Source organism: Coffea eugenioides, chromosome 6 (genome assembly GCF_003713205.1).
Source record: "Coffea eugenioides isolate CCC68of chromosome 6, Ceug_1.0, whole genome shotgun sequence".
NCBI lineage: Eukaryota > Viridiplantae > Streptophyta > Magnoliopsida > Gentianales > Rubiaceae > Coffea > Coffea eugenioides.
In genome coordinates, this window is record NC_040040.1 from 13,949,740 (window position 1) to 13,967,897 (window position 18,158).

General features: G+C 33.9%; 2 protein-coding genes across 2 annotated transcripts; both read right to left on the bottom strand.

The window, feature by feature from the left end:
• Window positions 1-790: 790 nt before the first annotated feature.
• LOC113773622 (amino acid permease 6-like) lies at window positions 791-10,734 on the bottom strand. The gene is made up of 8 exons (XM_027318254.1): window positions 10,662-10,734; window positions 10,333-10,566; window positions 4,669-4,762; window positions 4,344-4,558; window positions 4,237-4,239; window positions 2,832-2,974; window positions 2,484-2,711; window positions 791-1,216 (listed from the first exon to the last, which is right to left on the bottom strand). The coding sequence occupies exons 1-8, from the start codon at window positions 10,732-10,734 to the stop codon at window positions 791-793; spliced, it is 1,416 nt and encodes a 471-aa protein (XP_027174055.1).
• Window positions 10,735-14,480: 3,746 nt separating this feature from the next.
• Window positions 14,481-17,261, bottom strand: LOC113773623 (disease resistance protein RPM1-like). The gene has a single exon (XM_027318255.1). The coding sequence runs from the start codon at window positions 17,259-17,261 to the stop codon at window positions 14,481-14,483; it is 2,781 nt and encodes a 926-aa protein (XP_027174056.1).
• Between the last annotated feature and the right edge of the window lie 897 nt (window positions 17,262-18,158).

Consider the following 18,158-nt stretch of genomic DNA (forward strand, 5'->3'; position numbering starts at 1 on the left):
TCAATCCTTACGGGGTTCGACTAATCCCCTGCGGCCCGGGCCCGGTGCCCCAACCCGGCCCGAACACGTTAAGTGCGCGGAGGAATCCAGCGGAGCGGAGACTCGAACTTGTGACCTCAAGGTTCACTGGTGAGAGGCGCTGCCGCTGGACCATTCACGCGGGGCACCTTTTTACCTCACTAAGTTCCTGTTTCTCTTATATAGCTGTACCAATCATTTGTTATAGTGGTTTGTTCAATAAAAGTTGTTCTTCTTTTTTCATTGTCTCTGTTTATCCATTATCTTTTCAAATAAAAATGTCAACATTTCTCAGGTCCAAGTACAATGAATAGGCAAAACTGATTTTGTGTTGTGCTAGTACGCAGAACTACAGACTACCACCTGGTCTGGAATGTTACGAGAATCGTACTACTTTTCGAGATTAATTACGATTGAACTAGAAATGAAAGAAAGAATGCCAAAATTTTACCGCACCAGCTGTGAGGATAGGCAAAATTAAGATTTTGTGTTCAGAAGGCAAAACTGATTTTGTGTTGTGCTAGCGTTTAGTGTGGACTATCTATCCATCTATTGCGTTAACTATTGAACTAGGAAGAGTACACGTGAAATTTGTGCATCACTAAATTATTTCATGTATTTATATATTAATAGTGCTTACAACACGTACTAAAGATACAAGCATACAAAAATTATGAAGAGATACAAGTACAAGAAACTAATTCAACAGTGACATATATACTTCTTTTTTTACACCATAATTGATTAGCAGATTAACACTTTAGCGACCACGTCAGGCTATTGATTTGAAAATCTTGAAAGTTTGCAAGGACTTGACAATACCTTGAATAGATCCGATCGTTGCTGCTATTGAGGTTAGTAGACAGCACATACTAAGAGTTTGCATCCACGCCCACTTGAATGAGAAAATGGGTATTTTTTTCCTTTCAATACGCATCTTGATAGGAAAATATACTGTCAGCGGCCAGAATGAGAGAGCTCCAATTAGTCCCACGATATCATTGAAAAATGGAAACATCATAGCTATGACCGTGGTTATTATGACATACGTCGTTCTCCATATCATCCGGAAGAGGGTGACTCTATAAACACCGTAACCAGGCATGTTAATGGCATATTCATGGTTAACCAATCCGCTATTCGGCCATCTATGCCTCGTAGAACTTTCCACAAAACCAAAGACTGGTTGACCACATATCTGTAGAAGATTAATGCATGAGAATGAATTATTTAGGAGCAAAATTGGATACACTTTCTTAAAATTGTAGTAGGACTTCTAATTTGTATCTTAATATAAGAAATTTTACACTACATAAGTTTTTTTTTTCTACGTACAACCATGTGCTCTATTAATAAACTTACAGCAATTGTAAAAAGAAAAGGGATAATTTCAGAAACCTCCCCTGAGATTTCTCATAATATCACTTAGCTCCGCTGAGGTTTTTAAAATCTCACTTGTTTCCCTTGGATTGACATTTCTTGTAACATTTTAACCCCTTTGGAGGAAATACAAGACAGATAAAACTTTTGTTCCAATACTACCCTTATGTTATCCTACTTATGAAATTTATAACAACAATAAAAAATAAAATAAGGTGTAAATTTCTTGACGTAAACTATTTATTTTAGTCATACTGGAACAAAAGCAAAATTTATGCCTTGAAAATTTCACAAGTATGAAGAGATTATTTTAGTTTTTAATACAACTTAAACTATACCATGGATTGAAACATATTTTCCCAAAAAATATCTTGACTTCCTTAATTGTAACTGTGCACAAAATTTTTTAAGGTGTTAATTACTCACCAAAATCCTCTTAAGTGGTTGATCTTGATTAGATTTATTTTATCCACGTCCTTTGCTGTCCCACCATGACCCCAATATAAAGAAATATTGACCATTATTAGCTTGCAATTTATTTTGTTAATTTACATTTTTTGGTTTTAAAATTTTATTTTGTTTTGGCTTGTTGGTTAAATAGTTATTAAGAGCAAGGGTAATGTTGTTAATTTATGACCTTTGATAGGAATATTTAGTCTGGTTAAGTTGACAAGGGAGGTAAGTGAGATTTTAAAAATTTCAGGAGAGTTGAGTGATATTATGACAAATCTCGGGGAGGTTTCTAAAATTATCCCAAAAGAAAAGCTATAGTTTGAATCCCATAGTCCATCAAGTTATGCATATAACAGAGACATTTACCTATGTCCATAATCAAAGATAAAGCTAGCTGTAACTGCTATCCATAGCTTTAGAGTTAAACAAATATATGAAATAAAGCCCCATCTTTAGTTTGAACCTTTCAATAAAAACAGTGACAAAAGAGACCTCTAGTTTCAAACCTATAATCCATCATGTATGCATATAACAAGAACTTTTACCACTACTGATAGTTAGAGAAATAAGGCCTACTAATACTGATATCCATGGTTAAGAAATTAAACAAACAAATCGCATTCATTGTTTACCTGGTAAGCTCCTGTGAGATGAATCACAACAAAAATATTAGCGAGGTCGATGAGCCAAAATGGCTCAAAGAAACCAAATCCAGCTAATATATTGCCTGGTGCTTTATCACCAAATGCTGCATATCCCAGCAACCCACATGACATATAAAATAAGGTGGATATAGAAATTCCAGCCAGGGAAGCTTGTTTCATTACTCTATTCTCAGGTTTGGATGACCCTAGAGTGTCCTGCAAATTAATCAAAGTACAAAATTTAATAAAACAAAAATCAATTACTTTTCTGTGATGCATATTGCAACATACTACACGGATATGGTTATTGATGCAAATGTTCAGTCAAAACAGTACCTGAATTTCAATAAGCACATCTGAAAAACCATAAGCAAATGCTAAGTTCCCAAGGGCTGTAAATGTGGTCCATAAGTTGTTGGTATTTGACTTATCTCCATCAATGAACACTCCGGTCAAGCTAGTCTTAACATGTGGTCGTCCTTCGAAATGGAAGCCGAAAATTATATAAGTAGATGGTTTGAGATGATAGAAATTGATATAAAATATGTTACATTGCAAACTTTTAAGGAGTATTTTTTATTGCATTCAAGAATCAAAGTAAAATTGTGATCGTATACATCTACTATCAGTATGGATTTATATGATTGGTTAGTTTCATTTATTAATGAGTTGATTAACGTAGAACTAGATTTCAAGTGAAGTATGATGGACAAATATTTTAACTTTTCATTCCTTCAAATCATAACAGAAGTTATCCAAATAGTGAATATGCACTTGAATAAAGTTGAAACCCATCTCAGACTCCATTACCTGAAAATCAAACACCTCCTAAACCTGAAAATCAAACATCCAACTAAACCTTTCAGTCAATTTTGGAGAACAAGTTTTAATTCTTTTCATTTAGACGTGATACATCTTTGGGTAAGATTACACATTTTATCCTAGCACATTTTCTTTATTCCAATCTTATTTACCTTCAATGCGATCATGACCTCTATAGTTGCCAAATAGACACAACGTAGATAACATACTAAATTTCTTTTTCTATTATGTAAGATACTAGATAGCATGTGACGCTCTTTGTATGTTTAAGTTTAAACTTGATAGAAGCTAATTCAATTTTATGAACTTGCAAATTACTCTCAAAATCAAAAAACAAAAGAAAATGTAATAATATTTCTGAGGTTGCGCAAATATGATTATGAACGATTTTTGAAATGTATAGTTTACAGTAATAAGAACACGGCTTTACTTCAGAAATTAGAATTTCATAAAGTAATAGGATGCTATCTTCGTTGACCATATACATTGCTAACAACTAGAAAAACAGTAACCATAATAATGGAGCTTTTTGTTCTAGACTTGAGAATTGATTTTGAGACTCAAACACTGATTACGGATTGAATATAACAGAGTATGCACTAAGGAAAATGCTAAAGGATATAGCTTACTAGGCAAAAGTTTCATATGGAAAATCAGTGATTTTGATATATTAGAAGCAAGGCTTGTCAGTGGCTTGATGTTTGAATTTGGTTCAAGCACAAATGGAGAATATCTTGGTTTCAAATTCCACTTGTTAAAAAAAGAAAATGCACCAAAACCTTACAAAATGCATAAAGTCAGATCTTGACCATAGTCTATTCAACCTTTGTCAATTCAAGAGAACCTCATACATATCACCTAAAATTTATATACATTATTGGCCGTCTTGTCAAGTTTCTCCATTTTAAAATTTGTATACCACCTAAAAATTTTAATCCTAACAATCTTGTATAGATTCAATTGTCTGTCTGCTCAAGCTTGCCAAGTAGATATTATATACAATCACAGACAAATTCAGATACTGACCTGCAACTTTAGCTATTGAGAGTCCGAGGCCAATGGAAGCATGGCAACAACACATCACTGTTGTGAGTAGGGACAGCATCGACAACTCTTGAATATTTGGAATTTGACTTAAAAATACTTGTATAACCCCGAAAATGATGATGAAGAGATTAATTGGCGTATGACAACCAAAAGAATGACCATGCTTGTGAAAGCAATATGATCTTTTGATAGCCCTAAGGAAAAAAACAAAGTATCTTAATCTGCATATACAGCTAGGATGATGCTTGAAGGAGAAACGTATAACTAGTATAATTTGTAGCAAAAAAATTCTTGGTGTACTTACACCATACTGTTGGCCGATGTGATGATGTAGCCAATAGTAAATCCAACAAGATTGCCATACTGAGCAATTCCACTGAGTTTGTTATATCTTCCGCCTGTGCATGTACGAAAGTGGTAGTGACTAATCTTGTGCGTTAAACTATCAAACTTTTGTAAGCCAAACCTTAAGCTGTAGCTTTAGGAATGATAAGGATTTCAGCAAAGTAAAGGGTGAGAATGCTGAATAATTTTTATAAGCCATATCCATGAAAGATCTTGATGAAAACGTAAGAAACCCAAAGTCGAATTGGTCCTTGAAGAATTTCTAACCTAACTTCTTTTAATATGATCTAAAGGTAATTAAAAAAGTAAATGATAAAAATAGTTACTAAACTATTTAGAATTCTACATTTTCGTCACTAAACTTTTTGTTATGCCAAAACAGCTATTTAACTTATAAAAGGGCAAGATTTTTTGTTACTCAACTGACAAACTTTCACATTTAGTCACTCGACCCATAAAAACATTTTTTTGGTCACAAAATGCATTTTCTAATTAGTTGAATGACCATTTTGACTAAATAAAAAGCTAAATAACTGAAAATAGGAATCCTGAATAGTTTACTGATAATTTTTGAAATTTTCTCCAAAAAAAAAAAAGAAAAAACAAATTTAGATGAGGTAGAGTTATTTAACAAAGTGATATCCACTTAACAATCTCCTTACTGTGATTTTTTTTTTCTCTCTCATGCAAACCTTCATGCTCAAATTGGCAATCCACATTTCATTTTTGTTTGACAAAATAGTAGGATAATTGGCAATGATGAACAATTGATCTGATCTATCCTACAAAACATGGCCAAGGATCTCTTACCATTATCCTCGGTAGATTATTGATTTTTCTAATATTGTCAATCTATGAATATTGAGTGGGGTTACTAATGGCCATAAAACATGAAATCAAGTATATCAGGCACGTATCACATCATTTATATGATATTGAGGTTCCTAAAGTTTATTTGATACAAGTGCAGCGGTCGATGGCTGAAGTTTCCAAGATCTTTCTTGCAGTGCGGAGTGTCTATTCTAAGTTATATACAGATTATATTTCTTAATTCCTTTAACCACGTGATTTCAGAAACAGCAAAATTGAGGAACACTATGTTCGAGTTGCTTGAGTTGGCAAGTGAGTTTTTTGGGTGTTTGTTTAAAATTTTACTGTAGTTTACTGTAAAAGTTTTTAAAAATTTTTTTGAAGTGTATTTTTTTTTTTTGAATATTTTGAAGTGTATAATTTAAAAACTTTGAAAAGTTTTTTGAGGTTACTGTAACTAAAGTTTTTAAAAAATTTGTAGCAGAAAAACTTGATAAAAAAATTGTCTGCCAAACGAGGCCATCGGATTAAAATTTTTTTTGAAGTGTTTCCAACAAATCTTTAAATATTTGAAACGCTGTATGCTAAATCACAGAGATAACATGTATTGATTATTTTGGCTCTCGGGAAAAAAAATTCTTTCTGTTGCTTTATAACCACAAACCCCAATTTGGTTCTCCGATTAACTTGATGAAGCCACTCCTGTGCTTTCAAAGACTGTGCTTAGCCCCTATGTTTTTTCACTTGCTTGCATCTAAAGTTAAGAGTTGTTTACATCTGATTTCAATAGACATATGAAATGTTCATTTTTGTTCCATCACCAGCCGTTTCTAGCTTATACCTAACCTGAACTTTGCACTGACTACAGTCATACTGTCCAAACTGTCAACTGATAGGAGGCTTATCCAGTCTTGCTTTCCTACTAAGAGGATCAGACTAGTTTCTCCATTTTCTTCCTTTTTTTCCATATTTTAAAGAAAATTTCGTGGCATAACTTGATGTAGGAGCTCTAGGGGAATCTTGGGAATAATATCTGTTATTAGAATTTTCTTTCAACTTTTCTTGGTCGGCTTTTTTGACAGGTCAGTGTAAGTTTTAGAAATTAAATAGGTGCTAGGTGAAATTGTTTGAAACCTCCTTGAAGTTTCTGAAATTATCCCTTAGTTTCTTGTCCAATTCTAATAGGTTGCTCGATAAACATGTTAGAGAAGTTCACAAAAATGTACACTAGCACTTTTTGAAAATATCTATCTAGTTCTATAAACATTACTCTATCTTTATATGCATCAGGACATTCATTCGGAATCCAAAGACTTTTGTCTTATTTTATTATTTATAAGTCATGCTTACGGGTTTAAAACAATTAAACACTGGAATAACAATATTTTCAGGTGCTTCAATCTAGTGTTTTGGCCACTCTAAGGCAGCCGAGGTCTAGTGTTCGAGCCTTGTCACAAAAATGGAGAATAACCCAACAACCTGAATAAGGGTTGGGGTCTGAAGTGGGGCCAGGTCCTTTTTTTGACAAAAAAAAAATCAAGTGTTTTGAATTTTCATAGTAGGAAACTAAAATGAAATAAATAACAACATCAAAATTGTGAGTATCAAATCCATGGTATGCGGTGCGAAAATCAAACCAAGGAGAATATAGTTAGCGGTGGGAGTTGGAAGCTAATGTAGGGTCATTTAAAAGTAATATTTGTTTATGATAATATAATACGGTAATAATTATGAGTGTGTTTGGACAGGAGATTATTTGTCAAAATTTATTTCATTATATCATCATTACAATTTCCAACACACCTTTTTATCTTCCCAATTATCTTTTTATCTCACATACATCATATCACAAAAAGTGCTACAGTAAAAATATCTCAAATAATTTACATGTTTGGGTCTTACATTTTGTATTAAAAGAGGTAGTTTTATGATAATTAATTTCAACTGATTATGTATTTAGCTCACGGTACTCTAAGGATAGCACTAACTTTCATGAAAAAAAATGAGAAAGATTTTGGCAAAAAAAAGACACGCATCCCCAGAAGTGATTTTGTGCATGAATGATTATGTAGTAGCAACAAATTGCTGAGAAATATTTACACTTGTCGAGTTGATGAACGTGGATACTAAGCCTTGGAAGATTGAGTTTGAGGGAATTTTCATAGGATGAATTCTTGGCATTCCCTTGACATATTACGCCTCAATTTACCTTTATATACTGCCTTTAGCCTAACCCCATTACAACCTTATAAAAGTTTCTTGGATTCTTGTATTAAATTTAATATTGGTGGTGGAAATGTGATATATAAGCAAGTCTATAGTAATGTCACTCTATGGTGTCGATTTGAGAATTGTACTTTGCCCTATATAGTTTAGAGTGATGAGTGCATATGTTAAACCTCCTTGTGAGAATGGTTGGATTTGGTGCGTTCAGATTTTACTGAAATTGTTAGGAGGATAGGATGCTTTTTGCTACAAAATTCTTGTTATCTTGATTGTGTTTCTGAGTTTGGATATGCTTGAGGACAAGTATAATTTAGGAGTGGGGGATTGATAGGTTGCATTTTTTTTAGTAATTTTATAATTGTTTTTCTCTTTTATTTTACCAAATATTGCCTTAATTGGTAGATTCTACTCATCTTTTATAATTAGTGTTGGTTGTAGGGATTCGGAGCAAAAAGGGGATTAAAGACGTAATTTTCGCTGAACTTTTATACTATTCAGCGTGAGCGCGTCAAAGTCTAAACCATGCATGTCTGATAGAATAGATGTTCCATTGGAAGGAGAGTTTTCTATTCCTACCAGGATATTAGTTTATTTATCTATTAGGATTTTTTTCTTTTGGATAAGAGATTGACTTGTTGGGAATTTGATTTCGTCTAGTAAGAGTAGCTTAATAGGAGTAGGAAACGAAGCAAGATATATTATCATCTATCTATTCTTTATCGTGAGGGAAGGAACATTAGCATGATTATTATTTTTCCTTTCCCCGAAGGAACGAAAGGAACGTCTTTCTTTTCTTTTCTTTCAACACTTTATCTCATATTCTTTGGAGAACGGTCTCGACAATTAGTTCAACTATTTTGCACGTGGCTTTTTCCATGGAGATAAACTAATTTTTTCATTCTAGTCAAGAAGTAACGGAGGACTTAGTTCATCTAAAATTGTGAGATTGAATTAATTATATTTATTTTTTTTATTTACTGGTATTCGTATATTCTCTGATTTTATTTCTCATGATTGTTTTGTTGTTTGAATATCAAGGGGCCCCGATATTTAATTCAACTTAACAATCTAATGCCAGTTAGGACAGTTAAATTCGTAATTATTTAATTTATCTTAAATTAGTGGTACCTAACGTGATTGGGTTCATGTTGAAGAAACATATAATCTAATTTAAATAAACTCTGATAGTGTGTTTATTGATTGGAACAAGGCTTTTCTAGTTTTTGATATAATCAAGAAATTAAATTCTACGAACATACCTAGGGTTGTTTCTTGGTTAGGAAAGTAGTTAATGAGCGTACCTTAAATATTGAGACGTTAAAGAAAAACTGGTTGTCATCGCGTGTTTGGCAACTATAACTTGTTTATTAGCGAATAAATGAAATAATTATTGGATCGATGAGCAATTGTATGAACCACTTCTGAAGTTATATCCTTGGCTAGAACTTGTTTACTATTGATTTAAATTTAATTTATTTCAGTTTAATTATTTTTATTTACGATAATTATTTATTTTCAGTTTCAATTTTCCAAACCCCCCAATTAATTTTCATTTGAAAAGAAACAAATTTCTCCTAATCCTTGAGAAGAAGACCTTACTCACTGCTATAAGCAAATATTTTTGTTGAGTAAGTTTTATTATTGTACAGTCTCGACACCTATCACATAACATTCCTATCGTGCAGTAAGGATGGAGCTAAGATGGCATTTGGTAAAAGGGTTTCAGAATGAAGAATTGGAATAAAGTCTATAATTATTGTTTGGATTACTATTAATGGAATTGAGACTTTGGAATCATACCTAAAAATTTGGAATTCCCCAATTCCCTAGTAATCTGGAAGGTTTTGAACAAAATCTAAGTCTGATTCCCATTTAGAAACGAGGTTTGTCCCTCCACCCGTTAAAAAAATTAATATATAATTATATACATATATATAATATATATTATAATTATAATATTTTATTATAATTCTATATTTTATTATAATATTAGTATAATTAATATTTGTATATCATATAATCATAATTATATATTTATAATATAATATTTGTATAATTATATTTAATTATATAATTAATATTTAATTTAACTAGTTACAAACTTATAATAATGATATTATTAGTTATATGTATTATATAGTGTATATTAGTGTATGTAATATAATTGATATTATCAATTATACTAATAATTATACATGTTTACTAGTAGAACTTATTAATTAGTTATACTAAATTTACTAATACATTTAATTAGTGAAAATTTCTTATATCCCATTTCGAAAGAGTCAACGAACCAAACATCAACTATAGTAATGATATATATTCCTAGTACTAAATCAAACAGATGTATTGGAATGACTGACTCCATTCTAAACCTAGGATGAATGGTTCAAAATCCGAATCCGATTCCATGGTGTGTACCAAACACTACCTAATAATTCTTTCAACCATTCATGATGTTTGTCAAGTGTCATAACATATCATAACTTGAAAATTATTTTTCCCTAATGACAAGAGGCTATATGAGGTTTTTTTTTTTTCATAAAGACCAGTTAGTTACTAGAAAGGTTATATGAGAAGAACCTACCAAGATTTACTTTGACAACATCCATGTAAGTATAGTTTCTTCTGCCCGATACTGGATCTGGGAATCGATAAAAATCTGCCAGAATAGTTGATGCAAACAATGTGATTAGAGAAAAGCTAATCAGAGCCATAGGTCCTGCAATCCAACCTAATTGAGAGATCGCCCACGGCAATGACAACACCCCTGAACCAACTACGGTAGTGATAATATGAGCACTCGCGGTATAAAATGTTCCTTCAGCATAAAAAAACAAGGGTTAATTAACTTCGGAGGTGAAATTAAGTTGCTATCCTTCGGGATATAAAATTCAATTCAAATATCCACCAAACCTGTTCGTTTTGGCCGCCCATCATCATCTGTTCCATTGATGTTGTCAGCGGGTGCTCTTCTCAAGTCATCCATGGCTACAAAACTAAAGTGGTGATCACTGAAAGAAAACCAAACCAACCAGCGATTCCTAGAGAGTAAATAATATAGGAAAGTGGATCTTCGTGTGTGATCGATTGAAAGAAAGCGAACCAGTACTAATTGGTGGAGAGTAAGTAAGAAAGTGGATTTTCATCCGCTTGATTGCTGACGACTAGGAGAGGGATGTAGACTTCCTGCCCTTGTCCTGGTGTTCTCCGGCATAGAGTAATGTGTGCAGAGTGGAATTCATGTGCAGTTCGTAATATGTGCATGCACGCCACTTTGTTCCTTATAACTATTTGAAAATACGGCACAGGCTATATTTACTTTGGAGTCCTCCATCAAAACACGGGCTCAACCATTGGACGTTATTGAGGATTGGCGACCAAAAGTTGAGGGCTAAAATGGCCTGTAATCTCATATCATGATTCAGCAGCTTGCGTAGTTTCCTTCACATGCAGTATAACAGTATACAGCATCCTTACTTTGCTAGACTTGTGTACGTTTGTTAAGAACTTTATTTTTTATTCTTCTAGCTGAGCCTAGTTTTCAGATGTACATCTAAAGGGAGAAGAATATATCTGTATGTGGAGATGCTGGATTGCAGAAAGGAATCAATAGTCGAAAGTCTAATTGTTGTTAGACTTGAAGAAAGTAATGGGCGTTCTACATTCCAGTGATTTTTCACCCTATTTAGACATATTATTTGGAGTTAATTTAGAGTCTCACGTGTACTTCAGTCAAGGGAAGAACATCACAGTTCATAATCTGTTTTGACTCTTAAGACGTGGAATTTTCTCCATAGTAAAGGCTTGTTATCACTTTCATGCCTAAGATTTCTTTTTGCCGAAAGTCTAATTGTTGTTAGACTGTGAAGAAAGTAAAGCGTTCTACATTCCAGTGATTAATTTTGCCCTATTTAGACATATTATTTTTTTCTTTGAGTTAATTTAGAGTCCTCTTAGCGTGTACTTCAGTTAAGGCGCAAGGAGTCACAGTGAAGTACAATGCAATCTGTTCATTTATGACTCTAGTAACGGACGTGAGATCGAATTGATATTCGCATATTCCTTGATTGCTATATGGTAATTAAGGATCCTTGTGTCAATTAGGGCATTTAAATCCTTGCTCTAAAATAGTGACAACTGGCTATAGATTAGTCTTGGTTAGAATGCCATGTACCTAGGATTATTTCTCAATTAGAGCACTGATTGCGTACCTTGATGACACGTTGACTATGGTGCCTAAATGATCTGCACCATTGCTGAAGTTAGCTAGAACCTTAATTATCACCCATTTGGTTTTGGCAAGTGCTTTTGTCACTTGAGAAATTTACTGGAGACTCCGTTGCATGCTTGTCGTTGGTTTTAATAGACCCTGAAAATTTTCTCTGCTAGACTCCGGGCTGTGAAGGCAATCATTAAAATAATTTGTCAAGACTTTGCTCTATTAAATTTTCTTTTTCTTTTGGGCTCAAAGTCATGCGCGACTAATTTTGTCATGATTCTCGTGCATATCAGAGAAACATAAACGACAATCCAGGAGAAATATTTTGCAAAACATAAATGATAATGAATACTAGTAGGAACCTGGACTTGAATTTTTGCCTTCCAAATTGTGCATATTTGCTTCAAATGGTTTTGAACTAACTTGTATTTGCTATAAATGGTTTCGAACCAGCTTTGTAAGTTGGCCACTAAGAAAGGATTTATAATCCCCTTGAGTTATAGGTTGGGTGTTCAAGTTTCTATGTCTCTTAGGTATAAATCTTAATAGGAACAAGTAAATTAGAAAAAAAAAACCATTATTATATGGATTATTTTTAAGATTTAAAAATTTTTTGAGGTATTTTAAAATTTTTTAAATCAGCAACTTAATATTATAAGAATTAATAATTTTAATTAACTTCTTTAAGATTTGCACTGTGTTTTAAGGCTGTAAATATTAGCCAGTGTGCAATATAATAGAAAATTACTTGTGTTTGTTATTGTGTCGCTACAAGGGTGAGCCCTACCTATTAGTTTTGGATAGATTTTAATCCATTATTGTAAACATTAATTCTTAAATCCTCCTTTTTAGACGAGTTCCATGCACGTTAAATTTTATTAACCTAGGTTATTTTTCCTATTGCTATATTTTTAATTGCATCTAATGTACTTAATAATTTCAGACAAAATCAAATCCATTAATTAGGAGTGCGGTGCTTCGATCATGATGGTCAAGCTAAGGATCCTTTGCAAGTGTAGCCTTTTGGAATTAATTTATTTGGAGAATTAAAGAAATTAAGCGAGTGGAGCTGGTGGGATGTGTGGCAACGGCCTCAGCAAATTAATACAGTCCGGATTTGGAGGCATATGGGATTTGATGTGATTTGTCAAGAGACCATGCAAGACAAGCTTATGTTGGTTTTGGTGAAAGGCTTGAAGGTAAAATGTTCCTTCACTCACGGTATAAAATGTTCCTTCACTATATAAAAAAAAAAACCAAGGGTTAATTAACTTCGGAGGTTGAAATTAAGTCGCTGCCCTTCGGGATATAAAATTCAATTCAAATACCCACCAAACCTGTTCGTTTTGGGCGCCATCATCTCCGTTCCATTGGTACTGTCATGTCAGTGGCTACAAAACTTAAGTGGTGATCGCTGAAAGAAAACCAAACCATCCAGCGATTCCTAGAGCGTAAATATTAATAAGAGAGGAATGTGGATTTTCATGTGTGATCGTTTGGAAGAAAGCGAACCAGTGCTAAGTACGAAAGGGTTGTAGATTTCCTGCCTTTGTCCCGGTGTTGTACATGTACATTGGAAATCAAGGACAGAGAAAAAAAAATTAACTATCATACAATTGAAAGAAGTTTCAGTCACAGTTTTGAACGCCTCACATTGACAGTAAATAGAACAATATAGAGTCTAAATTTTGCACTTTTTCTTTATACTTGGACTTAATTTTTTTTTTTTTAAATTTCTTATTTCTAATTATTATCTATGACTAGCACATCTTCTGGTCTGAATATTACTTTCGCATTTTGATTTGGGTCTGAATAAGATTTTAGATAAATTGGTATTCAGATGTCTCTTATATTGAATGATAAATTGTTATTATACTTTTGTTCACTTAATTAAACACCTGAGATTTATGTTGTAATATCAAATGGTATTGTTCAATACAAAATGATCCGTGCATTAGCACGGGAAACAAACTAGTTTTGAAACAAAAGAACAAAAGCCACGAGAAAAGGAAAAAAAAGAATAGCATTTAGTAATAAATCAAAAAGGAAAACCTTTTACATGGAATATTTTTAAAAAATTTTACATTCACCCCAACTTATGTAGAAGTCCAGGAAATAATGCATAAGGTTCCCCAGTCCTAATGAAATTGTCGTTGCTAATTTATCCTCCATTTTCAACGACAGAAAAGGGAAAATTGAACTTCCAATTGTTGTAATAAATAATATTTAGATGCTACTCGTCTCTATATCTTTTTGCTGAACCAAAACATTATGAACCAAGAATCAAGATAACTATAAAAATCAAATCTTCATGCACATAGAAACATATATATATATATAGAACTAATTTTTGTCGAATAACAATCCAGAGTCATGATTTTATTACAAAGAAAAGAAAAGAAGTAGGAAAAAGTAAAATGGTCACAACTACATTTTTTGCAAATCTAATCAACAACAAAGGACTATGAGTCAAATGTTGATAAAAGCAAGAGCTAGTCCCTCACATACTCCTCTTAGAGGAATTCTCTTTCCCATCGACCATCAATCCAGTGCCCAATACAAACTTCAGGGATATGAGAAATTGTCTGATAATCTTCACTTTGTTTATCCAAATTCTGTATTTTGTGGATTAGTTCATTAGACATATCATACAACCCAAGACCTTCAAGCCCTGTCAAGTTTTGGAGGCCCAAAGGCAGTCCCTCCATGAGTTTGCAACCGGCAAAAGTAAACACTTGTAGACTAGGCATTGATCCCTCTTCCACCCTCACCCATTTCAGTCTTCTTAATTGCCGAAGCTCTAATCTCCGGAGTTTTTGAAATCCTCCAATCTCGAAGCACAATGTCTCCCCTTCGTAAGCACGATGGAGCACAAGACACACCAGATTGAGCAAATGTCCAAGAGAGCCTATTATATTTTCATCTTCTCTCAACCCACTATTATGCAAACGTAACTCTCTCAAGGATTGAAGTGATATTACCCATTCTGGTACTCTCTCTAAATGGCCTCTCAAATGCAAAACTGTAAGGAATCCAAATCTTGGAGCGACGGAATGTTGGAGATCAAGGGTCTCCTCTTCTTTAATAGACTGGATGTACAGCTCTTGAAGGTTGGTCAGCCTTAAGAGGGAGGAGAGCAACTCCTTTCCATCTTCTCTTCTTAGCTTTGTGATGGTTAATTTCTGCAATCGAATGAGCTTCCCAATCTCCCTTACTATTTCATCACTGTCTGCTTCAATACTTCCAAGATTCTCCAAGGAAATAAGCTTTCCAATTCTATTTGGAGATTTAAAGCCCCAGATTGTAAAGTTATTTGAATAATCACCTGCTCTGCTTACTATAAGGACACGGAGTTTTCTTAGCTTTAGAATTTCCACAGGTAGCTCTATTATATTGGTATCACCCAGAAGTAAAACTTGCAGGTTTTGAAGCTGCCCAATAGATTTTGGGATGATTTTTACTTTGGTGCAGCTGAGATTTAGATTCTTGAGGTGAAATAGTTTGAAAACTTCCTTTGGGATGTTGTCCAATTCAGCTCCCTCTAAACCTAACACCTTTAGGAACTTGGGACCGCCACATAAAAACTTGGATAAAAATGAAGTTGTGAGAGGATCTTCATACCTGAATATTTCCACAGACCGAAGACACTTTAAACTGCTAAAATCTTGTGGCTTATTAGTGAAGTTATGGATTGCTAGGTGTCGAACTTTGACGGGCCAACTTGTGTAATATCCAGTGGCTGTGGTTGTGAAGCTCTGCTCTTTAGATTTTGAAATAATGATTTCATGCAGGAAATCATGAAGGCCACATGCCTTCAATTGGCCATCATCCCATGTGTCTTTAATTTGGATTAAGCTTCTGTTGATGAGTTCTTTTAGATATCTCATAGCAATGTCAGTGGTTGCCATTCCTTCTTTCTCTTCTACAAATCCTAGAGCTATCCATTTTTCAAGTATATTATTGACCTGAATTTGGGAATCTTCAGGATAGATGCTTAGATATAACAAGCAGCCTTTAAGATGGTGAGGCAAATCATTGTAGCTAAGTAAGAGTATCCTTTTAATTCTATCAAGCTTACCGCTACCATCTACCTCGCTACCAAAGCCATGAAGAATCATCTCCCATTCATCCATCCTCTCCTTGTCTTTCAAAGCCAAAACACCACCTATTGCCACAATAGCAAGTGGTAGGCCCTCACACTTTTTTAATATATTTCTAGAAACTTCTTCTAGACTTGGAGGACAACCATTACTCTGAAATGTTCTATTGCAAAAAAGAGTCCAAGACTCTTCATCAGAAAGAGGCTTCATCTTATGGACAAAGTCATGGGATGCTAAACAAGACCCAGAAGCTACGTCGGCTATTCGTGTTGTTAATACAACACGACTAGCGACATGGTAGTCAGGCAATATGTATTTGATAGTTTCCCAAGCATCTAGACTCCACACATCATCAAGGACAAGGATGTACCTTCTTTCTTTGAGGAAGTCTTTGACAAATTCACTCAGTCTAATACCATCCATGGATTCCACTTGAGAAGGGACTGGCTGTCGGATTTCATCATATAGTTGTTGAATTAGGTTCTTGATGATGACATTGAATTGAAATTTCTGAGAAACAGTTATCCAAGCATGGCTCTGAAATTGTTTCTTCACCGCAGAATCATCATAGACTTTTTTCACTAGAGTGGTCTTGCCGAGTCCCCCCATTCCCACCACTGAAACTATTTTCAAGTGGGAATGGTCATCAAGGATTTTGGCAGTAAGCTCCTCTTTTGGCTTGTTTATGCCAACAAGTTGAGCTTCTTCAATTAGGAGTGCTTGATCACGAATATGAAAATCTGCATTTGCCATGTGGGAAGAGCTGGAGCCTCTTTCTTGAGTACCATTGAGGGGCTGGTACCTTTGATGCCTTGCAGAAATCTGTTCAACTCTGGCCTTGATATCTTTTATTTGCAAAGAAATATGATGGCGGACTTTCAGATTCTTTATGGAGCTATAGATCTTTCCTACATAGCCACAGAATCCATCTGTTTGACCACGAGCAAATCGAAAGGCAAAATCATCGAGAACATCCTCTGTATCATAAGCAACTTCTCGAACCTGCTTTACCCATTCTTGGAGTTGAGAATCATTGTCTTCCTTTGCTTCAGCTTTCCTGAGGAAAGCCTTCATGCTCCCCAATTCGTCTTTGATGAACTGAACATCTGGTTGAAGCTCCCCCAAAAGTGTTGCCTCTTGGGAAAGTAAGGTTGTGAGCTGGTTAATCAGAAAGCCCACAACACTTTCTGCCATATTGCTCAAGAATTACTCAAGAGTTGGTTTTCTTATCAAGAAAATTTTGAGAACTATTGCAAATTTTGGAAAATATGGTTGGATGGGAGCGTTGTTTTTCTCTTTTCACACCGGTTGGTTTTGTACGATATAGTGAATTCTAGAGTGATATTAATTCAAACGAATAGCTATTCAAGAATGATATGAATGTTTGTTTCTTTTCTGGTATACAGGGTGAGTTTTATTTGGCACTTTGCTTTGGTAGTATGTCCAAAATGACCGAAATTTATTAAATGAAAAAGTGAAAGATTAGTAGTCTAGCTGAAAGGAAAAGCATAAAAAGCATAACTTAAGATACGGGCAAAGAATAACTATTCTCTTGAGATAAGAGAGGCATAGAGAAAATTTAGTATTTCTTTTTTAAAATTTAGATATTTTTAAGTTGGAAAGGAAGGTATCAGCCTTATGGAATTGTTCTTGAGATGATATTCAATTCCATTCTAATCTTTTCTTAATTTTCTCTAAAAATGAAGTAGCTAGCTATGATTACAAGTAAAATCACTAGACAGAAAAAAATCATATTCGTAACATAAGGATATTAATCAAGTGACTGTGAGGTCTCTAATTTGACTATCATGCCTTCTCCACTGTCACCTTGTTCGACTCTCATACCTTCTCGTTTTCTTCTTTCTTTTTGTAAGATTTGAAGAAAAGAAAAAAGAATATTGTTTTAATGATATAGATGATGCATTTTTCATGATCTAGCTAATTCGAGAAGGATAGCAATTTTAAAGAAAATTGTTCTTGAAATTGGTACTTTACTAATACTTACAAAGTAAAGAAAGGTTAGTCTACTTGGAAGAAACAGCATAGTGAGAATAACCTAAAAAATGGGCCAAGAATATAAGAATACATATT